The following is a 21,227-nucleotide window of genomic DNA, read 5'->3' as shown; positions in this document are numbered from 1 at the left end:
AGTGATGTCGAAGGGAAAATTTCGGGGGCAAAACTTTTTTTACACATTGGGCCCCCTTGGAACGGCCCTGTGTGAACGAAGAGATCTAAAAATCTGATAAATACTACTCGGTAGACTGAATATGTATGCCAAATTTCAAGTTTTTATCTTGAGTAGTAAGGGCGGGAGAAATTTCATCAAGAATCCCCACAATGCCCCAAATTACCACAACAGACCCTGATCTCAGGTAAAAAATCCTGAGACATCTCTATGTACCCTAGGATTATAATCCGCCAATCATTCTCTTCAGAATAGAACTGCCTTTCAGTCGGTACCATTTATATGTCTCCATCGTGTATGTAAGGCGAAAGAATTAAAAAGAAAGGGATTTTTTGGTAAAAAATATCCCTTTTTTCAACTTTTTGCCCCTCTGGGCCCCTGGTTTTAACGCATAGAACTGAGAAAAATATGTTAAATACTATTCAGTGGACTGAATGTTTGTGAAAATTTCAATCTTCTAGGTGCAAAAGTAAGCCTTCCAAAAAATATCGACAATACCCCATATTCCCATATACAGAAGGGTATTTTTAAAAAAATCTCTGAGACATCCCTAATTACCCTATGATCATGGTTCGCACATCATTCTCTTCAGAATAGAACTGCCTTTCAGACGGTACAACGTACATGTGCCCATCATGTACAGAAGACGGGAAAATCGTCAAGAAAAATATTTGTTGGTTAAAATATCCCTTTTTTTCAACTTTTTGCCCCTCTGGACCCCCACTGTTTTAACGCCGAGATCTAAAAAAATTAAAAATCTGGTAAATACTACTAGTTAAACTGGATGTTTGTGCACAATTTTAATGCACTAGGTACAAAAGTAAGCCCGCCAAAAAATTATATACCGACAATGTCACATATTCCCGTATACAGAAGGATATTTTGTAAAAATTCCCTGAGACATCCCTAATTACCCTAGGATCATGGTTTGCACATCATTCTCTGCAGAATAGAACTGCCTTTCAGACGGTACCATTTACGTGTCTTTATGTATCTGAGCTGTAAAAGTAGTGAAAAAGGAATTTTTGATAAAAAATACTTTTTTTTACCTTTTTGCCCCTGGACCAACATTCTGCTAACGTAGAAATCTGAAAAATATCTGGTAAATACTACTTGGTGGACTGAATGTGCAAAATTTCAATCTTCTACGAGCAAAAATAAGCCCGCCAAAAATAATGAACATAGGCTTGATAAAAGAAAATATATTGTTTAAAGTCATGACGTCATCACCTCTATGTCTCGATGCAGGAAGGTATGAAACCATACGTAACGTCTTGTACAATGCCTCTGGACTTGAAGAAAAAAACCGGGACGAAAAAGTTGAAATAGAAGAGTTATAACACAATGTACAATAAAACACAAGATCTCATCGCTTGTGTCACAAATGTGACATACGGAAACCAACGAATATATTCTTTTGGCACAATCGTGTCAGGCGATAACTTAAAGGTTAATGTGGGCCCTAAGATATGAACATAGGCTTTTTGAGAATGCGCTTTGTAGTTCGTCCCGTAAAATTTCGTATGGTCTTAGCTATTTTTGGAGATATTTTAATGGGTTCCCCATTAACAAGGTGTCCTAATACGTTAAGTTCCTGATAGCCAATATGTATCATCTTGGGTGATGCTCGAAAGTCGTGTTTCCTATGCTTTTGGAATAATAATTTTAAATCATGTAAGTTCTGTGGAAAATTATACGAACTGGTAACAAGATCGTCGGCAAAACTCTTAATTATATTTGGTATTCCCTCCAAAATCATTCTGGTAGCTAAAGACAAGCTTTGAGAACTTGTTTTATGCCCCATTGTGCATCTCAAAAATTCATATGATTTTCTATTATGATTGAGTTCGAAACTCATATATTTACGGCTCTTCGGATGCAGCAAAACCTGGAAGGAGGAATTGGAAAGATCGGCGGTTCTTATGAAAATTCTCCCCTTTATAGAGTTTAGAACATCCTTTTTTGATTGAAAATGGACCGACAAATATTTGGTATAACTGTTACATTTCTGCAGATTGAGAACTATTCGAAATTCCTTCGTATTAGGCTTCTTCTGCACCAGAAATGGAGAGGGAAATTCGTTACTGTCTGTGGGTATGATTATGTTTGCCTTGATAAGGTCTTGAATTTGTTTATCTACTTGACTCCTAATATTTAGTGGGATAGGTCGGGAGCGGTCGTGGAACACGACAGACTTAGAAATTCTGATTTTATGAACTATGCTCTAAAATATCCGATACTATCAGGTTCATATATAAAAACGTCTCTTTATTTAAATAACAGGTCGCTAATTGCTTTTTTTTGTTTTCTGTCCACGTCGGGGTTGACATCAAAGAGCTCTTAAAAGTGTTTTTGTGTATTTTAGACGTTCTTCCGTTTCCTCTTTTGTCTTAAATTGATATGCTTTTTCAAAAAAGATCGGTTCTTCTAGGACGTTAAAGAAGATAACGTGCCCTTTCTCAAGAGCCGCCACTGGCGTGTTCCTCCTTACAGTGAAGCTATTGGCATTGGGATTTGAAATTATCATTATTATTTTGTTTGCTTCTATCTTTGATCAAGGGCATTTAACCTATACTTCTCGCGTAATCCAGGAAGCAAGGATACATATAGAAATTCTCTGTCAGCTAATTTTTTTCTTTCGTTCTACTTGTACATATGTGTGCGATCTTCGAGGCAAAGTTATTTGCTTAGTCACGTATAAACAATTGTGGTTCTTCTGCGATACTATCTGAGTCGTTAAAGCTGACAATGTATTCTCTGTGCTTTCAACTGGTAACTGCGGTTTCCTCCGTCGTTTAAAATATGAGATTGTATTCTTGTTTAAATCGATGGTGGAATGCGAACGTTGTAGAAAGTCGATTCTTATAATTATTGGCATAATCTTGTCGATTTCTCTAAAGTAATGGGTGAATGCTGTTTGACCTATTGTAAATTTTATTAGTACTATTTGCTTCAAATGAATGTTATTGCCAGGAATTCCTTTTATTATTGTCTGAAATAGAATTATATTTTTCCCAGGGGGAAGGGTTTTTTCTAGCCAGAGGGACGCAGTACTTCCTGTGTCAATTATCGCATTCTGAAGGCCTAATTTAGTTTTCATTGTTAGAAGCGACCTATTATTTTCGTCCTCTAATGCAATGTTTTCCCGTCTTTCTGCCAATTGTCCTGATTGTTCGTTTTTTACAGGAATTTCGTAGTTTTTGCCAATAGCCTCGTTTCGTGTGCTGGTAGTCCCCCTTGTCAAGGGGCTGGCTTATTTGTTTTTTCGACGCTTATAGCAAATGAATGCCCCATGCCCCGCTTCTGGCATATTGCGCACACTTAAATTAGTTCTTCCGTGGGATCAGCTTGTTGACTAATCGGGGCTTGTCCCTGTTTCTTCTTCCCATTATTACTCCTTCTGTTTTCCTGGTTCCTATTCCTCGAATGGTTTTTGTAATTAATCTGGGTTATCGCCAGCGACAATTCTGCCATTTTATTAGCCAAAGTAGAGATGTGACTTTGTGGAGGATTTTGCTCTTGGTGGGGGACGGTCTTAGGTTCCTGGCTTGAGGTTTGAAATTCTTGAACATTGAGTTGAGGAATTGCCATCGAAGGATTACTTTGTTGTTGATATCCAGGTATATAACTTCATTGGTGGTGTAACAGGTTGCATTTCTACAGGATAGGTATGATGATATAACTGTTGTCCAAGATATATTGATTTTCGCTCGGCTGATAGGCAATAGGATGTATTCTGCAGGTTAGGTATATTGTTCTCGCTGCATAACACATTTAATTTTTATGATAGCTCTGCGTGTTCTCTTTTCATTAAGGTCATTAGCGGCTTCCAGTGTGTTTAATTTATTCTGTAGCGCTTCTACCGTTCCAAACGTTCCTAATGCTATCTTATTAAGGAAATCCCTCTCCAAACCCAAAGATAAATGCTGGATCTTTAGTTCTTCAGTCGCTTCCGGTAATAACTCCCTTATTGCTCGAAGTTTACGTAAAAAGTATGAGTCTATTGGCTCGTCCATTCTTTTGTATCTCAAACAATTCTTGTTCTGCTTTATACAATGGGACCTCTGGCCTACATAAAGCTACTAACTTAGATTTTAGATTGTCATAAGTCATTGCATCAAAATGATTTTGATTTTTTAGCTGTAATACGAGATCTAGTGCTGTGTCTTGTAAATATATTGGTAGAATTTCCTTCTTCTTAGCCGGTGACCATGCCTACTTATCTGCCACATGGTCGAATAGCATAAAAAAGCTGTCTGGCTCCTCGTGCACGTGTCCCGCATACTTCGTTACGTGTCGCATATTAAAGGATAAATTGGATGCACCCTGTGTCATATTCGTGTTATTCTCTCCTGATCTGTATGTCTGTTGACCCGATCTAGTGTCCGGTATAAGTCGTACTTAAGGAGAATAAGAGAAAAAATGAGAGGGAAAGATTTTCTAATTATTTTAGCTGAATTTTGATAGTAAAACTTAGATAATATAGATTCTAATACTGACCTTCTGCCTGTTCAAAAGTTCATAAAAGAGCGTCCCGTACAAAACTCTGGTGCCTATCACCATGTAATGATTTGGGTAGAGTCAATGATAGACCGAGATTTTATCCTCTTCACCAATTTATTATAAAATTTGAAAAATGCAAAACGTCTTTGATTACAAAGAGTAAAATAGTGTTTTCCCGCTAATGTCCAAGTGAGAGGAGAACAGGAGTTTTGCACGGTGCCCCTTCTCTCAAGGCAGTCTCCAAGGCTCCTGCCGGTTCAGTGAGTCTGGAAGGACAGTCTTCTCAGCTGAAGGCAGCTTCGCGAGGCTTGGTTGTAGTAAGGACCCCTAGTCCAGTGCGACCTCGGGAAGGGTAGCTGTACCCATACTCAAGTGCAACCTCAGGGCGGTGTTGGTGATTCGATCAGTAGGACGACTGATGCCAGGTCCCTCGGTCGTCCTCCTTTTATTTGTCCTCTTTGGGTCCTTCCGTGAGGTCCGTCTTCTTTCGGTGTTCCTCGGTGTGTCTCATGTCGGTTTTTTGTCTCCTAGGTTGCTTATAAACAATAACACGTGTTGAGTAAACACGTGCGTCTGTCGTGATGTGGGGACCATTACTATATATTGGGTGAATCCGTTAGTCCTTACCAGGACTTTAAATCGAAAGAGGATCTGATATATGTACAAACTGAAAAACACGTATCCCACTAGTTGCAAAGGACAACAGAGCGAAGTAAAAAGTTTCGTCCCAGGGTCCCAGACAGGATCCAACTCAAAATTGTCAAATGGAAAGAGGTGGCAAGTGGTATATCGCTTTAAAGCTATTGCAAAAAGAAAGAAGCTACAACAATTCCCGATTCTTTACGATCATCCTGTGCAAAATGGCGACGGGTCACAATGTCATCAAAATTTGCATTGAAAGCAATATGGCCACCCCTATAAATCTGAAACGGGCAGCCAGACGTAAAAATTGAAAAACAAGTGTCACATGATGTTCAAAGGACAACACGTCAAAGTAAAAAGTTTCGTCCCAGGGTCCCAGACGGGGTCCAACTCAAAATTTTCAAATGGAAAGAGGTATCAAATGGTATATCGCTTGAAAGCACTTGTAAAAAGATAGAAGTTACAACAAGTCTCGATTCTCTACGATCACCGTATGCAACATGGCGGCGGGTCAAAATGTCATCAAAAGTAGCATAGAAAACAATATGGACACCCCTATAAATCTGAAACGGGCAGCCAGACGTAAAAACTGAAAAACAAGTGTCTCATTATTTCAGAAGTACAACATATCACGATAACCAGTTCTAGATATCCAGGTAGGGTCCACCTCGAAATTAGCAGTTGTTTGGTTGTGCTGGAGAGAAGACCGTGAACATTTTGAACAGCTATATTTCCTTGGTAATATACGTTTCCCGGACACAATACTACAGAGACGGTTCAGTCTTCTTTCGTGACACTACTGAAAAGTGTTGTTTTGTCTCGTCTCGTAGTCAACACAGGTAACATACACAGTATGGAAATGGAAGCGTTATGGTGGACAGGTAAGCATATTATATTGAAACGTCTAACGTTGTTCAAAGAAATAATTTACCATCGAATAACGTACAAAGGATACATCATATTTACCTTGGGGACGGCTGCCGTCCGTTATGTAACAGATGTGCACTTCACACAGCACGTTTTACATCACGTTTCACCGAAATTGTCGTCCATGTCTAGCAAGACAACGGTCCAGACTGTGATAATAATTATAGCCCACAGCTTCAAGCTGCCTCTCCTATGCTTCGAAATGTCCTCATTTTCCGTTGCCTCATAACTTCTGGTGTAGTTTGTCTATTCTTGTAAACAAGCTCCTTGAGTCGACCCCAGAAATAATAGTCCATGCACGTAAGGTGTGGAGAGCGAGGAAGGAAAGGAGTATTGGTCCCTCTTCCTAACTAACGGTGCGGAAATAAAAGTATTTAATGCACCTCTGCATATCTGTCTTTTCAGTATTACGATTTACTAATGTTATTGGCGCATACCCCAGATTGTCTAGGATCTTTTTCTTTTTTTTTTTTTACTAGTAATAACGTTTGATTATTCTTACTGTTCTCCTTATGGAAACCATTCCCATTACTAAACTGAAACTTACGTTATAGAACTTAAGTGCATTTATAACTCAAGGTACTACTTTTACCGGCGTGCAATTTCGGCGTTACATTATTATTCTTAGTAGGCTATTTGCGAGGTAAAGATGTTTACCCATTTGTGTACTATATCTTACTAACTCATTTTACACTTGGCGGGTTTCTTTTTAGTTCATTTACCTTGTCTACAATGAAAACTTTCGCTCTGATTTAAATGTAAACTACTTGAGTATTTTTTTTTTTGTTTAAAAATCCTGAGATGAATAAAATGGACAGGATTGTATTTATTACACAATTTCAAAATTTATTGATTCGTTTTCTTTCTAAATTTACGCAAGATTTATCAATTAAGTCGTACAGGTGAAGGACTGTACATACCAGAACGGTAGTATTACTTACATTACCTAATACTGTTTCATATGCTGTTATTACACTGTTTACTTCGTTTTTAGATACACCTTTAGTTCGAATGATTATTAGCACATAATCCTCTTTCGTGAGTTTTTCAGTTTCTTATATACAGTCCTTCAACACTTGCTGAAATCGAGCAACTGACTTAAGTAATTTAAATACACCTACCTTATTTTTTTATTATTCATAAATGTATTTAACCTACGATCTCTGGTCATATTAGTAGCCTCTTGCTTTCACTTCCCTGTGTATTAGCGGTCTCCCGTGTAGCATTCCTATTTCTTCTGTCGAATTGCGTAGCCGTATTTACTTCCGAAATTGTTCTCTACTTTTTAGGGATTTCACCGTCTTGAAAAAGGTTCGGAGTAACTTTCTGGTCCTTGGACGAAATAGTTTTAACAGGTTCTTTTAACATTTCATCTTCAAGCACTTCAAATCTATTTTGAGTTCCGATGTCTTCTGGTGAACCTACCTTTTGATACGGTGTGATATTTACGTTACGAATGAAAATTTGCTACTTCAGACTAGGTCGTGGTTTCCTTCTACTTATTTCAATCTTTCTCTTATCCGTTCTATCCTGCATTTCATAATTGCTGTTGTGTTTTACATTTACATTTTTTCTTTCCTGGCAAGCGTTTCCAAGAAACATTCTCGAATTTTGCGTTACTGGTTCGTTGACACTGTTATGCACTAAATGAAGGGCACTGTTGGTTTTTGTCTATTGAAGGGTGCGATTTTCTTGCAATTGGGTTGTACATTATCATTACATTTTAGTTTCATTCCACGGTGCACTTGTATTTTACATTTTGAACGGAGATTTGTTCTTCTTTATTTTGTTGAATGTCTTTAATTAATATGTCTATTATTAAATGCTTCAATAGAATTTCTTCTAGTTTTTCGTTCAGCTGTTGTTTTCTGATTCTCACAATTAACTCAAACGAACCCTCCATTCTATAACAAAACAAAAATCTAACAGAAACGCACTACTATTTTCATAATTATTAATATTTTTCTCAAGCTACAATTTGAGTGTTAACTCGTAATGTTGTAAAAGAGTCTGCTTGGGATGCTGATTTTCATAGTTTGCAGCTATGGGATTGCAAATTGCCACCAATTTATTGAATAGTATTTTTCAAAATTCTGTAAATCCACGTCGCACGAAGAAAATAATATCTATACAGTTTTACTTCAACATCATTTTTCAGATTTAACACATTAGAAAGTTTACATGCAGCAATTTTATTCTCACCTGAGGGTTAACTTTCCATCTAAAAAAATAAAGTAATGCTCCTATTAGAAGCACATGCACCAGTTTTCTTTATGTTTCACAAGTTATTCACATCTTGGATTCTATCACTACAAAAGCTTATTTTAAATGGCTTTTAATGTTCCTTTAAGCACTAAAATATTCACAGAAAATCTATGTAGATTATGTTTTCTTTAAAATACTGTTGCTACTTTTAAATCCTTACAATAATGCGGGAGTATTTTGACCCTGTTTGTTGTTTTGTTTAGATTGTCATTTAAGCCAGATATGGCATTCTTAACTAGTAACAAATTTGCGTTAGATCTGTGAAGAAAGTCTGATGCAGATATGAGCAGTAAACCCAGTAGCTAGAACGAAATATTACCGTTGCTTCGTTCTTTTCCTATGTTTCCAGCCTTTTTTTATACAGTCTTCGATGACATAGCATATATAACATCAAAAGGCAGTCATTGCCTCATGATACGCTTAACCATGTGAAACCATTCAATCTCTTTTCTTGAGTGTGATTCAGTCATCTGTGCGACTTACGAAGAATGAGATTTTAAAAATATTTATAACAGGGAACGATTTTATACCTAAGCAGCACTTGACTCTTTTAACGTTAGCTATCCTAACTCGTATGTAATGTAAAAGGGACAAAATATTACGTGAGAGTTCGATGGCGTTGCAAAAAATCAATTAACCAGTTTTTTAAATGATTTAATATAATCTATTAAATTCCAAACACCTGCAAAAAGTTAGTGAAGAAATGCTAATATTATAGCTATTCATGCAGAGGTCTGAAGTAATTCATTACGCAGTTTCGCTTTATCTTGTTCTCATAGTTTCGAACACGTGTTTTAGAGTGCCGCCTATTAACAAACATATAAAATAATATCCATTACGTTTCAAGTTTATCTCTTGTTCAACTGTCTGGAACAATATTCGTTTCAAAGTCTAAATTTGAGGTATAGAATACCCTTATTCAAGCTTTCGTTGACTGTGTACAAGCAACATTAGGGAACCACCAGAAGATAGGAAAAAAATCCATTCAATTTGAGTTATACAAGATAAGAAATAATGCAAATAAATCAGAAATCATATGCAGAAACAGAAAGTGTGAAAAGGGCGAAACAAGAGGGGAAAAGAAAAGGAAAAGCGGAAAACATGGGAACAAATTTTGACACTTAAGGATAAACGTCTGCCTTTTCTCCCATGCCCCCTCTGTCTCTACCTTTCAATTTCTTCCTTTTGTGGGATTAATCTGTTTCATTAGGAATAGCGAATACAATTTACAATGCCGAGTTCCTTGTAAAAATAATTGTAAATCCTGGTAGGGAATCGAGAAGAATCCTTTGAATGAGAGGTTATCACCCTGTCCACTTAGCTACATAGACGGTAACAAGCGTGTTGTTAAATCAGCCATTAAACTTGTACCTGTTAACCAGTTTTCCCCAATTCCATTTGAAGATTGAGATACGTATGACTAAACCTCTCCTAAATGCATACAAGGCATTTGATCTGTAGACCAAGACCAAGCAAAAGTTACTCCATAGTCTGGAGAACTTGCTGTTGCAGTAATATATATTTCAGTTTAAACGAATTTAAAATAGCCATTTCGTAAATCTACAAAACGATTACTTGTTCCTGAAGGAGGTGGTCGCATCTGTAATCTAAGCGTTGTTGCGTAACGTGGAGTAGAAATAAAGCTTTGAAAACGCGGTTTTCATTGCTCTGACTTGAATCAGACAGTAAGATAGGTATGTTTAATGGAACAGCCTGGGTTCAAATCTTGATTAATACGAGTTTTCTTTCTTCTAAAATACAGTTCTGTATGTTCATTTTGTTATTAATTGTGTTTCTGGATTTCCCGTTGGGTAATGAAAATACAATGGACAAACTAATATTTTGAAATTTGACTCGGTGACTTGATGGTTAGCGCTTTGCCATATGGAATAAAGAGGCGTGGGTTTGTGACACGGGAAGAGCAACCTTTTGTTTCAAAATATATAGCTTCGGTTATGTATGTTTACATTTTCATTTCTTTCTTTCATAATGCAATTTTGTCTGTTCATATATTTTAATAATACTCTATTTCTTGCATATTTAGTGACTACGGGTTGGTCAGGTTAGATATGGTTAGGTTATCACAAAATACAAAAGGACGTCATAGCTCGTTCTTCACAAGTATTTCTTTTTTTGTGTCACACGCATTTACTGCAATATTCTACCAGCCAACTAACCCTCTTACTCACTGCCAGTGCCGGTGGCATCAGCCACTCATATTTTGTCAGCGGTTGTGTTAGAAATGACCTATTTATCCTTATGCCGATATAAGAATGCAAATTTTGTGTTAAAAATTATACTGGTTTTAACTGAACTCTCAAAAATTGTTTACACTGCATATAGTGTTAAAATATACCACACCTGGTTTCGAATTTGGCTTAATAATACAGCTAATTTTTTAACTATTCACAAAAGTCTTTGGTATCATTGTTCATAATGTTTATGAAACCAGAGACATATTTTTAGAGCTTTAACCTATGCTATGCATTTAGAGAAAGTCTTGTAGATCGGCTTTGTGCTTCCGTCCTTGTGTCAACATTTATGAAAGCAAAAATCGTAAGAAATATCGATAACTGATATTTTCTATCTTTCCAGCGCCCAAAGATTAGGTTCCGTCTCTTTTAATTCTCTATTGAAACTTCTTTGTGCATGGGTTAAAATTCCCCATTTATAATTTCGACGTTCATCGCCATAGGAAGAAAATATTAATATAGCGAGAAATTGGTGTTTCCAAACGATTTAGCATGTAAACGCAACATGAGTATTAAAAAGTCTAACAAAACCGGAAGTGGTTCAAATTTAGTATTACTTCCGGTTTCAGTTTCGCTTTCAACGTTTAATTTCATTGAAGAGAAACGGTAACAAAGACCGACAATCGTTTTTTTTTTTTTTTTTTTTTTTTGACAATTATTCAGTCTCTTATGGCAAGATTATGACTGTCCAAAATACGCTACTGAAATCGGAAGTAGTTTAAATTTGCTATTATTTTCCGTTTCAAAACTGACTTCCTTTGAGCAAAAACGGTAAAAGCTTTCAAGATGTGGTTTCTTGTAAGTATTTCAACGTCTCAGGGTGTTTCCATTTCATCCGTTAACCCTGTACTCAAACCGAAAGCTGTTCGAAGTTTCCATTTTAATGTAAACCTTTATTTCAGAAAACGAAATGCTAACAGATATGAAAGGCGATTGTCTGGAAAGGAAAGGACTCAGTGTCTATAGGGGACATATCATAGCTATCTACAACACTCGGCCAAAATCACCTGGTGTTGAAATTAACAATTACGACCAGTCTCAATACCAATCCCAAGGTTTTACGCCACAAAAGTAAAGTAGTAACAGATAGCGAGAAACGGTTTAGTGCTAAGAATTCAACGTCTCAAGAGAACATACCGACCTAGTGTCCACAATAGTCTATCGGTATCAGAATTATTTCAAATTTACTAATACTTTCGGTTTCAATATTGATTCTCGCAAAACATAAATGGTGAAATTATCAGGAAGCGGATTTTTACAATCGATAAGGATTCTCAAGCGCATGTTCTATCTTTTGCAATGAAATTTTATTCATATCAGAAATATTTACGAGTCATTTCGAACGGTATAATTATCCATTTTCTGTTTGAACATTTATCGCAGTAGAACGGAAACAAGAACAAAAAGCCGTTTTTTCGATAAACCATTCAGCGTCAAAAGAACATAACATGACTATTCCCACACTTTACCAAAAACGAAACTGGTTCAAATTTAATCTTGTTTCAATACATACTCCTTTAGGCACGAAATGTCCACATGTGGTTTTTCAAATCAATTCAGTGTCCTGAGAAAAGGTTCACATTTTCCGATAATTCCTAATAAAACCGGAAACATTAAACATTTGTCATTACTGGTTTTAATATTTGTCAGCATAGAAGGGAATCAGTTATACGTAGCTATAAATGCATTTCTGGAACCGATTGAGAGTCTGAAGGAAACACATCACCGACCATAGCTCTTGAACACAGTAATAGTGATTGAAATTTACTATTACAGGAAATTTCATTAATTATCTCTGTGGAGTAAAAGGAGTAAAAGTTATCGAGGCAACGTTTCGTGGAATCGATTCGGCAAAGAATCTGTTCATTTCCTCCATTGAAACTGAATCCAAAGTGGAAGAGGGTAGAATTACACATTTACGGTTTTAACGTTTATCACCACAGAACATAGACGGTAATAGCAAGAAGCGTGTTCTGCAAACGATTAGCGTGTCAAGGCAACATATTGTGACTACTGACAGCATTATATCAAAACCAGTAGTGGTCCATATTTACAATTTCAGTTTCAATACTGGTTTCCGTAGAGCGAAAATGGTAAGATATATGTTTTTTGCAATCGAGAGATCTTTCCAAGGAAACGTTCCGTCTTTCTTCTTCAAGCTCTTTTCAAACCGGAAGTAGACAAATGTAGTTGTTTCCAGTTTCAACATTTATCAAAAAATTTTAAACATTTTAACAGATAGGGAGAAGGTGTTTTATAAACGATTCGTCGTCTCAACATAAGCTAACACGACTATTGAAAAATCATATCGATATGACAATAAAATATCTCGAAATGCGTCTTTTTAATTGATTTTGTTTGCCAACGATGCTTTCCCTCTCTTACGTTAACCTTTTCCTTGAAACGAAAGTAGTTCAAGTTCTATATTTTCGTTTTCAAATTTTATCACCATACAACGCAAATGGTGGAAGATACCGGTAAATAGAACTTGAATGGATTTATCTTCCGAATCATATATATAAGACTACAACTGTCATTGCTGTATTGAAAACGGAAATGATTGAGTCTTTTTAGTACTTTTGGTATCAGAATTTGATAGAAAGAACTGTGGAAGATGTGGAGAGCTTCATGCAATTAGTTTAGCGTCTCAGGGATAGCTTCTATATCCTTCTTTACGCTCTATTCAAGTTGGAACTACTTCAAATTAACGATCTTTTAACATTTATTTCCATTGAACAGAAAGAATAATGGCTTTTTGTTAAGTATTCAGCATCCAAGACTCATGTCCTGTATTTGATCCTATTACTGTACTGCAACCAGTCGTTAGATATTCTAAAATTTTGCGTTTCCAAATATTTGTTTCACTCTTTGTAAGGATATGCATTTGTTTAACTTTGGTATTGGTACCTGTAAGTCGTACCGCTAGGTTGATACTTTTAGTCATAGATTAGAAAATTGTACAATGTATCTGATATGTGGCAGGCGTCCACCCTTTGTCCTTCACTGCCACTAACTGAACCCTTTATCCTGACCTTGACTACTATCATAGCACTTAAACTATGCTGTAATTTGGTTCATGGTTGAAAAAAAAAAATATGTTTTCACCACTTCATGTCCTTACCATTCCTACATTTACCTTGCATATCTCACATGCTTTGCTAACAGCAAATCACTTGTTCATAAAGGCAAATTAAATATTTTCTACATTTTCTATCTCATTTAACTTGATCTTTGTGGTCGGTGAGTTTCTTAAGCACTTTTGTTTCCATATTTCATATGTATGGAATATTTTGTCCGCTTTTATCCCTGTAATAACTAGCTTAAAAATATAAGCGAAGGGTATTAGTCCAGTGTGAAAGTGCCTTACTTACATGCGTAAGGTCGTGAGTTGGTTTGCCATGTGTCTGATAGTTTCTTCGGTATGTAATGATATATTCCTCGACGCATGACTACTTATTTCATATACTTTCCTCCCGTCCAATAAACTTATTTGTATGTGTGTCACCGACGTTTCTAGGTTTCTGAAGTTCAAAATATTAATATGAGTGTTGTCACGTTGTAAGAGTAACGTGCTTGGGATGTATAATATTTAGTTTGATAATAGTTTTTGATCTAATAATGACTATGAGTGTAATATTAATAATAATAATAATAATTTATTTGTACTTTACACCCAAAGGCAATTACAAAGTACAAAGTTTATTCATCATTAAAAAGAATATGCAACCTAACTCCAAATATGGAAAGTAACATTTGTAACACGAAATATTGCTATAAATCTTTTTTTCTCTTTACATATGCTGTACAAAAATATTCTACAATTTATCATTTAGTAACTGAAAATACTTTCGCTTAAAGGTATTAAATTCATACTGAAATAAATCCAATCCCATAGGCTCAATTTTGCTACCTGCATCTCAAAATTTACACAATGGTGATTTCCTGTTCACATTTATTCTGTTTTCAGGCATATAAAAAGCATGTCTACCTCTCAGATTTTGCCGAGGACAATAAAATGCTAGTCTACTTAATAAGATACGTTATCTTTCTTGTTATCGATTATTTTTTTAAGATATAGTGCTCGCTGTATAAATCTCCTATTTTCAAGTGAAAATAATTTGAATTTTTTAAAAGTTCACCGTAAGGAACATAACGAGTTTGAATACCATATATTTTATACGCAGTATATCTCAAAAACTTATTTTGAACTTTCTCTATTTGCTTTTTTTCTACACTGATAAAATGGATCCCAAACAATAGATTCATATTCTAGTTTCGATCGAACAAATGCATTATACAACAATAAAATAGTCCCTTAATTTTTAAAATAACGAATTGATCTCTTAATAGAACCCAATATTTTAAAAGCTTGGTTAGTTATTATATTTATATGATGTTTAAATTTCAAATTAATATCTAACCAAACACGTAAACCTTCTATAATTTCCTTTCTTTCTAACGTCTGATTTCTAATAGTAAATTCAAATATTGTGCGTGTTTATTAAGAGTAAAAGTCATTACATAACATTTTGAAATATTCAACTGAAATTTATTTCTATTACACCACTCATTAAGCCTATTAACATCTGTTTGTAATTTAATACAATTACTTTTCGTGCGGATTTCTTTGTATAATTTGGTATCATCTGCAGATATTAAGCATGAACTATAATGAAACATTTTGGGTAGATCATTTGTCATAATAATGAAAAGTAAAGTACCCAAATTTGATTCTTGGGGTACCCCAGAATGCATCAAATATGAATGAAACAATTTGACCAGTTGTTGCGATATACCAAACGTCCTCAGTTTACTAAGTACCCCATGATTAACCAAATCAAAAACACGTTTAAAATATGTATATACTACATCTCCTTGAGACCTTTTATTTAAAGAATCATTAATTATTTGATTTATAATCACCAAATTTGAAATAGTTGATCTTTGCGTCTGAAGCCATATTGAGAATCCGATAAATTCGTAGATACATGATTAAACATATGTTTATAAATGATTGCTTCGAATACTTTAGCAGGAGATGATACTAGATTTATTAGTCTGTGATCTTGTATTAATCTTACCGGACTAACCTTACGAACTAGGCAAACCGGCGATATTTTAAATTTCGCAGGAAATTTACATTCAGAAAAGACAAGTTAAACAAATAAGTCAATGGTTTAATAACATTCTTTACAACCCTTAAAAATATAGGACGGTATACTATCATAGCCAAACGATCTTGTACATTTCATTTTGTCTATTGCTTCTCCAACTTCAGCTTCGCAGTTCTTGTCTAAAACCATTATATCTACAGTTCATGAAATTTCAATAGAACATATTCATGTAGATCTATATCAATTCTCAGCAACACGCTCTTTGGATTCCATTAAATTCTATGATTTTGTTACGCCCGTATTAGTTAATATCATTCAATACTATAGGCTGATGTTTTAGTTGAGTTTTCAACTCTACATTTTCCGCTTTTAATTTCGATATTTCTTTATCCCGTATGACTTTCTCCCTAATCTCTACATCAAACTTTTTTAAGTAACTCATCATATTGATTGGACATGAATTGGACATTTGTTGTTAGTTAAGCAATCTGAACACACAACTCTTTACGCTTTGATCCTATATCTGTAATATTAATAGGATTACCAAATGACTTACAAGTAGTAGAATCATTAACACCCGTTCTATAGTACTCGTGGATATTGCTTCAGTTCTCATAGAAATTTCGCTTACATAACAACGTTTACACTCATTACAAATCCATTTTCTTATATTACCTGTTTGTTTCATATCAATATACATTTCCACCGAAATATATAGCATGATAAGTGAAACAATTTATTAGAAGTCTTATTTGAGTCTTAATGCATCATCATAACGACTACTTCTCGAATTACACCTCGTACAGGATGACATTATAGCTGTATTTAAAGCAGAACTCAGGATTCAAAATGGCGGACAAAAACGTAGTGATTGACTTGACTTCTAGGAACTGGCACCTTGCTTACTGGAACAAAACACTGTCTTAATGCAAAAGGAAACAGAACACTGCCTCAAATGTGACTTTTCTCCTACTTATTGAGTAGTAATGAAGATATATATATACCGCACTGCACAGGTGTTGCTAATATTGAAAATAAATAAATGTAATTTATTATTAAAACTCTTGTTCACTTACAAGCACACTCCACTTCCCTAGCCAGGCTTCCAGCGCCAAGCAATCCGCCTCAACAGAATGTTTGTTTACAATCTAAAGTCAGCAAGTTTTCATTCTAATGATCAACCACCAACTCTATATTGACACCAAGAACTGTTATTATTACCGGTAACACTACAGGTTCACCTCACTATCTTCAACAACTATCAAAACTCAGGAATTCCACTCAAACACAAATATAATACGGAGCTCTTACTCTGCAGATCCTTCTACTCTATGACGACGATTACTGGTATGTCATGGGTTTCCGTATTAGAGTAGGTATTAGAGTAAGACTATTACGCAGCTACGTTTGTATTTTCAAAATACGAGTTGCCAAAGATACTTGCAATCGAGTTGGAAGGAGTAATTGTCTTTTCACAAGGTTCACGACGTATCTTCTTAACCCTAAACAATTCGCATGGAAGTCTACGGTGAGAAAAGCATGATTATTCCACCTATCTCGCCTTCAGTCATGGATAACAAGTCAGGTTTACCATGTTATATAGATAGTTAACAACACGAAGAAGGGAAGACATATTTTTCATAAACCATTTAGTTAGTTACCTAGCGCCGAGTGAAATAAAAGAAAATTTACTTCGCTTTAAGCATACTAGATACTTAACAGTACGAAAAGATCACAATATTACACAAATAAAATCGAAATGTCTAAGAAAGATGGCTCACACGATGTGCGTCAGTAATACTCATGAAGATCGGAAATTTTTTTATGAAGCTAAAAGCTGTCTTGGAGATTTGGTAGGTTAATTATTATAAGTGCGTAGTGCGTAAAAGCTTCCCATGAAAGTGGATCAGAAAATGATTGTGGCAAGTATATTACCGAATGTATAGTAATGCTTAATAGTGAAGGCTGTATTCTATTTTCTTCACTGTTAGCATTTGCTGGTAAAATTATACAGCGTAAATTACTGTCAAAAATTCATATTTGTTGTAAATAATTAAGTCTTCGGTTTTGATTCTTACTTTCGCACACACATGGATAATTAATTATTTATCTGTTAAATTTCAAGTAATATCCCAATTATATCAGATTTCAGATTATCACGTAATATAACGTACGTTTGCCTGGGAGCATAGAATATTTAGAATCATGGTTCAATAACAAATACAATAGAAAAGTAGTGTCTTGTCATCGTTGCTGTATTCTACATGAAGGGTATAATGTCTGTTTCATACAAGTTATTTAGATTTCCATTGCTTCTTTATTGAACTTGCTGTAGGTTCCATAAATATATATATATATTCTTTTCCAGAAAAGCGAATACTTCTATTGCACGAAAGAGAACTAAAAGACCAGGTTTGACAAGACTCATGTCAGCAAACACAGGTGAGAAATCACACACATACCATGTGTGTGATAACGGATTTAGCACACGTTTAGATTTGAGGAAACACAACAATTTACATACGGGTGGAAAACCTCACAGTTGCGAGATGTGTGAAAAGGAATTTAAATATAAGAGCGATTTGATAAGGCACATGTTAATACATACGGGTGAAAAATCTCACGCTTGCGAGAGATGTGGAAAGGAATTTTACCGAAAGAGCAATTTGGTAACTCACTTGTTAACACATACGGGTGAAAATCCTCACATGTGTGAGAGGTGTGGAAAGGGATTTAAACATATGAGCAATTTGTTAACTCACTTGTTAACACATACGGTTGAAAATCCTCACAGCTGCGAGAGGTGTGGACGGGGATTTAATCAAAAGTGCAATTTAGTAAGGCACATGTTAACACATACGGGTGAAAAACCTTACACTTGCGAGGGGTGTGGAAAGGGATTTTACCGAAAGGAATATTTGGTGTCTCACTTGTTAATTCATACGGTTGAAAAGCCTCACTCTTGCAATATGTGTGGTAAAGGATTTTACCAAGAGAGCGATTTGGCAAATCACTTGCTAACATGTACTGGCGAAAAGCCTTACACTTGTGGAAGGTGTGGAAACGGATTTAACTTAAAAAGCAATTTGGTAAGGCACATGTTAACACATACGGGTGAAAAACCTCACACCTGCGAGGGGTGTGGAAAGGGATTTTACCGAAAGGAATATTTGCTAAAGCACTTGTTAACGCATATGAGTGATAAACCTCACATTTGCGAAGGGTGTGGTAAGAGGTTTAAAAGTAAAATTTATTTAGTAAGGCACTTGTTAACACATTCAAATAAAAAGCCTCACACTTGCGAGAGGTGTGGAAAGGAATTTAACAAAAAAAGCAATTTGGTAAGGCACTTGTTAACACACGAGTGAAGACTTCACACTCGCGACAGGTGTGAAAAGGGATTTATAAGAAAGCTCTTCGATAATGCATTTGCTAAGACATATATATGAGAAATCTCAGATATGGGAGAAGTGTTGAAAGAGATTTAGCAAAAGTTCAGATTTGAGAAAACATTAATGTGCATACGGATGTTGACGTTACACGAGCCATGTATATGGAAAGATATTTAGTACACTTACATTTCAGAGAGACGGATGAAACACGTCACAGTTGTGAGGGGTGTAGAAAGAATTTTGACCGAAAGAAACACTTGGCAACTGTAATATTAGTACATACAGGTCAAAAACCTCACAAATGATGTGTGTGTTATTCGGTCAAAGTTTAAATCTGTCGAGCACATGTTAATGCATATTCGTGAAAAACCAGCAAAGTTTCTGATCATACAAAAGGCAATCTTCTGTCCAGCGTTCATCATGCTTAATCTGAGGACACAATGACTGTGCCGATACTGAAGCACAGTATTATATTTTGACTTTTACAACTAATCGCATTCAGTTGTGGCTGGGCATTCAGAATTTTCATTTATTCTCACTCTATTCATTGCATGATAAAGAAAACAGAAAACTAATTTATTTTCTATACCTCATTTGTATTCCATATTACCATCCAAAGTGGTTTCTCTACAAATTATAAGTTTTTCCCACCCCTGTACCGAAACGTCTTTATCAACATAAGCATAAATAAAATCAAATATGTGAGGCGTATATTTGTTTTCCTTTTTGTTTCAGTGTGCAATTCTTAACTGAGTTACAAGCGAAACAAACATTGTATTCCATATTACCCCAACTCTCCTTTGTAACAGTAAACACTGGTTAAATAATAGTAGTTATTTTGATAACAGTTACATAATTAACAATTACAATACATGAATATTCCTTATTTTTTATTTATTTATTTTTTTTTTACTTTTTTCTTCTTTCCTTGTGACGAAATCATACTTCGAGATTCTAACCACCACGAAGAAATGGATCGTTACACGCACTAACTTTATCTCGATTTATTCCCTAACGTAAATGAATGTTTCTCATGTTTACTAATTCTGTATGTAAAAATCAGGTAACGAAAGAGAAATGTAACAGTTATGGTTGAAACTGCGACCAAGAAAAAGCAATAGACTATTTCAGAAACAACATGAAAGGATTCTTGTATGCAGAATATAAACACAATTGAAAAAAAGCAAACTGGGTTACTACATTGTCTTTCTTAATAGTCTATAGGCTATCCTAATATAAACCAAGCATTTAAAAGACACTATACTTACGAATAATTGCAGCCTTCAATGCAACCACTTAAAATTTTCTTTTCTTTTATTTTCTTCTGAAGTTGAACTGCATTGCTAGTTCATTGCTGATGAAATTCCACATTATATCACTTAGTAGCCTCTTTCAGGATCCACAAAATGTCAATATGTAAGTATTCTAAGACAAAACTTTATACAAATTAGTACTAGTAATGCTTCGGTCATTGCTTAAAAATTAAACCCACTTTATTTTAAGTGAAAAAATCCAACAAAGTATTTTTCTTACTTCAATAGCAGTAAATTTCACTTGATGCATTATTACCAATGGCATTCTGTAAGAGTTCCACTTCAATATTTAAAATTTCCTTCTCAGTGGTACCAACAATATTGTTTCTGCCGCGGACTTTCGGTTTTCAAGTTTTCTTATATTTTCTGTGTTTAAGCCAAAACCCGTCAATTTCCCAAGTAAGGAATTTTACGGTAACGCTTCCATATTTTCATTTTCGTGCACGCATCCTGAGCGAATTTTATACTTTCTGTTATGTAACTAGAATGTATTTCCCTCTCCTTTGGACAATCTCCTCTCAGTCACAAAGTATATCCACATGAATAGGAATGTGCTTTCAAGAAATCTAAGCAATTGACTTGTGGCAGCAACAACTTATTTTACAATTCTTATAGTTTGTCTAAAAATTAATGCGACAAGCTTCGGGAGGTGATTCCTTACATCAAAACACACAAAGAATTAAAAAAATCATGTTGACCTCAGGACAAACATATATATAATTTCTAAGCTATAAACCCGGTTGTCGTTGTCGGCTGTCAAACCAGTAAAAAAAAAAAAAA

General features: G+C 35.2%; 1 protein-coding gene across 1 annotated transcript in view; it reads left to right on the top strand.

Moving 5' to 3' along the window:
- The window catches only part of LOC145676200 (uncharacterized), a 28,462-nt gene extending 8,617 nt beyond the window's left edge, over positions 1–19,845 (top strand). Inside the window, exon 2 of the mRNA XM_081747117.1 lies at positions 18,111–19,845. Coding sequence (XP_081603243.1) covers positions 18,111–19,110 — 1,000 coding nt within the window. The 3' untranslated portion in view covers positions 19,111–19,845. The remainder of the gene's footprint in view (positions 1–18,110) is intronic.
- The last annotated feature ends 1,382 nt before the right edge of the window (positions 19,846–21,227 follow it).

Source organism: Thermobia domestica, chromosome 18 (assembly GCF_964235325.1).
Source record: "Thermobia domestica chromosome 18, izTheDome1.hap1.1, whole genome shotgun sequence".
Lineage (NCBI taxonomy): Eukaryota > Metazoa > Arthropoda > Insecta > Zygentoma > Lepismatidae > Thermobia > Thermobia domestica.
Note: the sequence above shows the minus strand (reverse complement) of the source record. Positions and strands in the feature narration are given on the sequence as shown.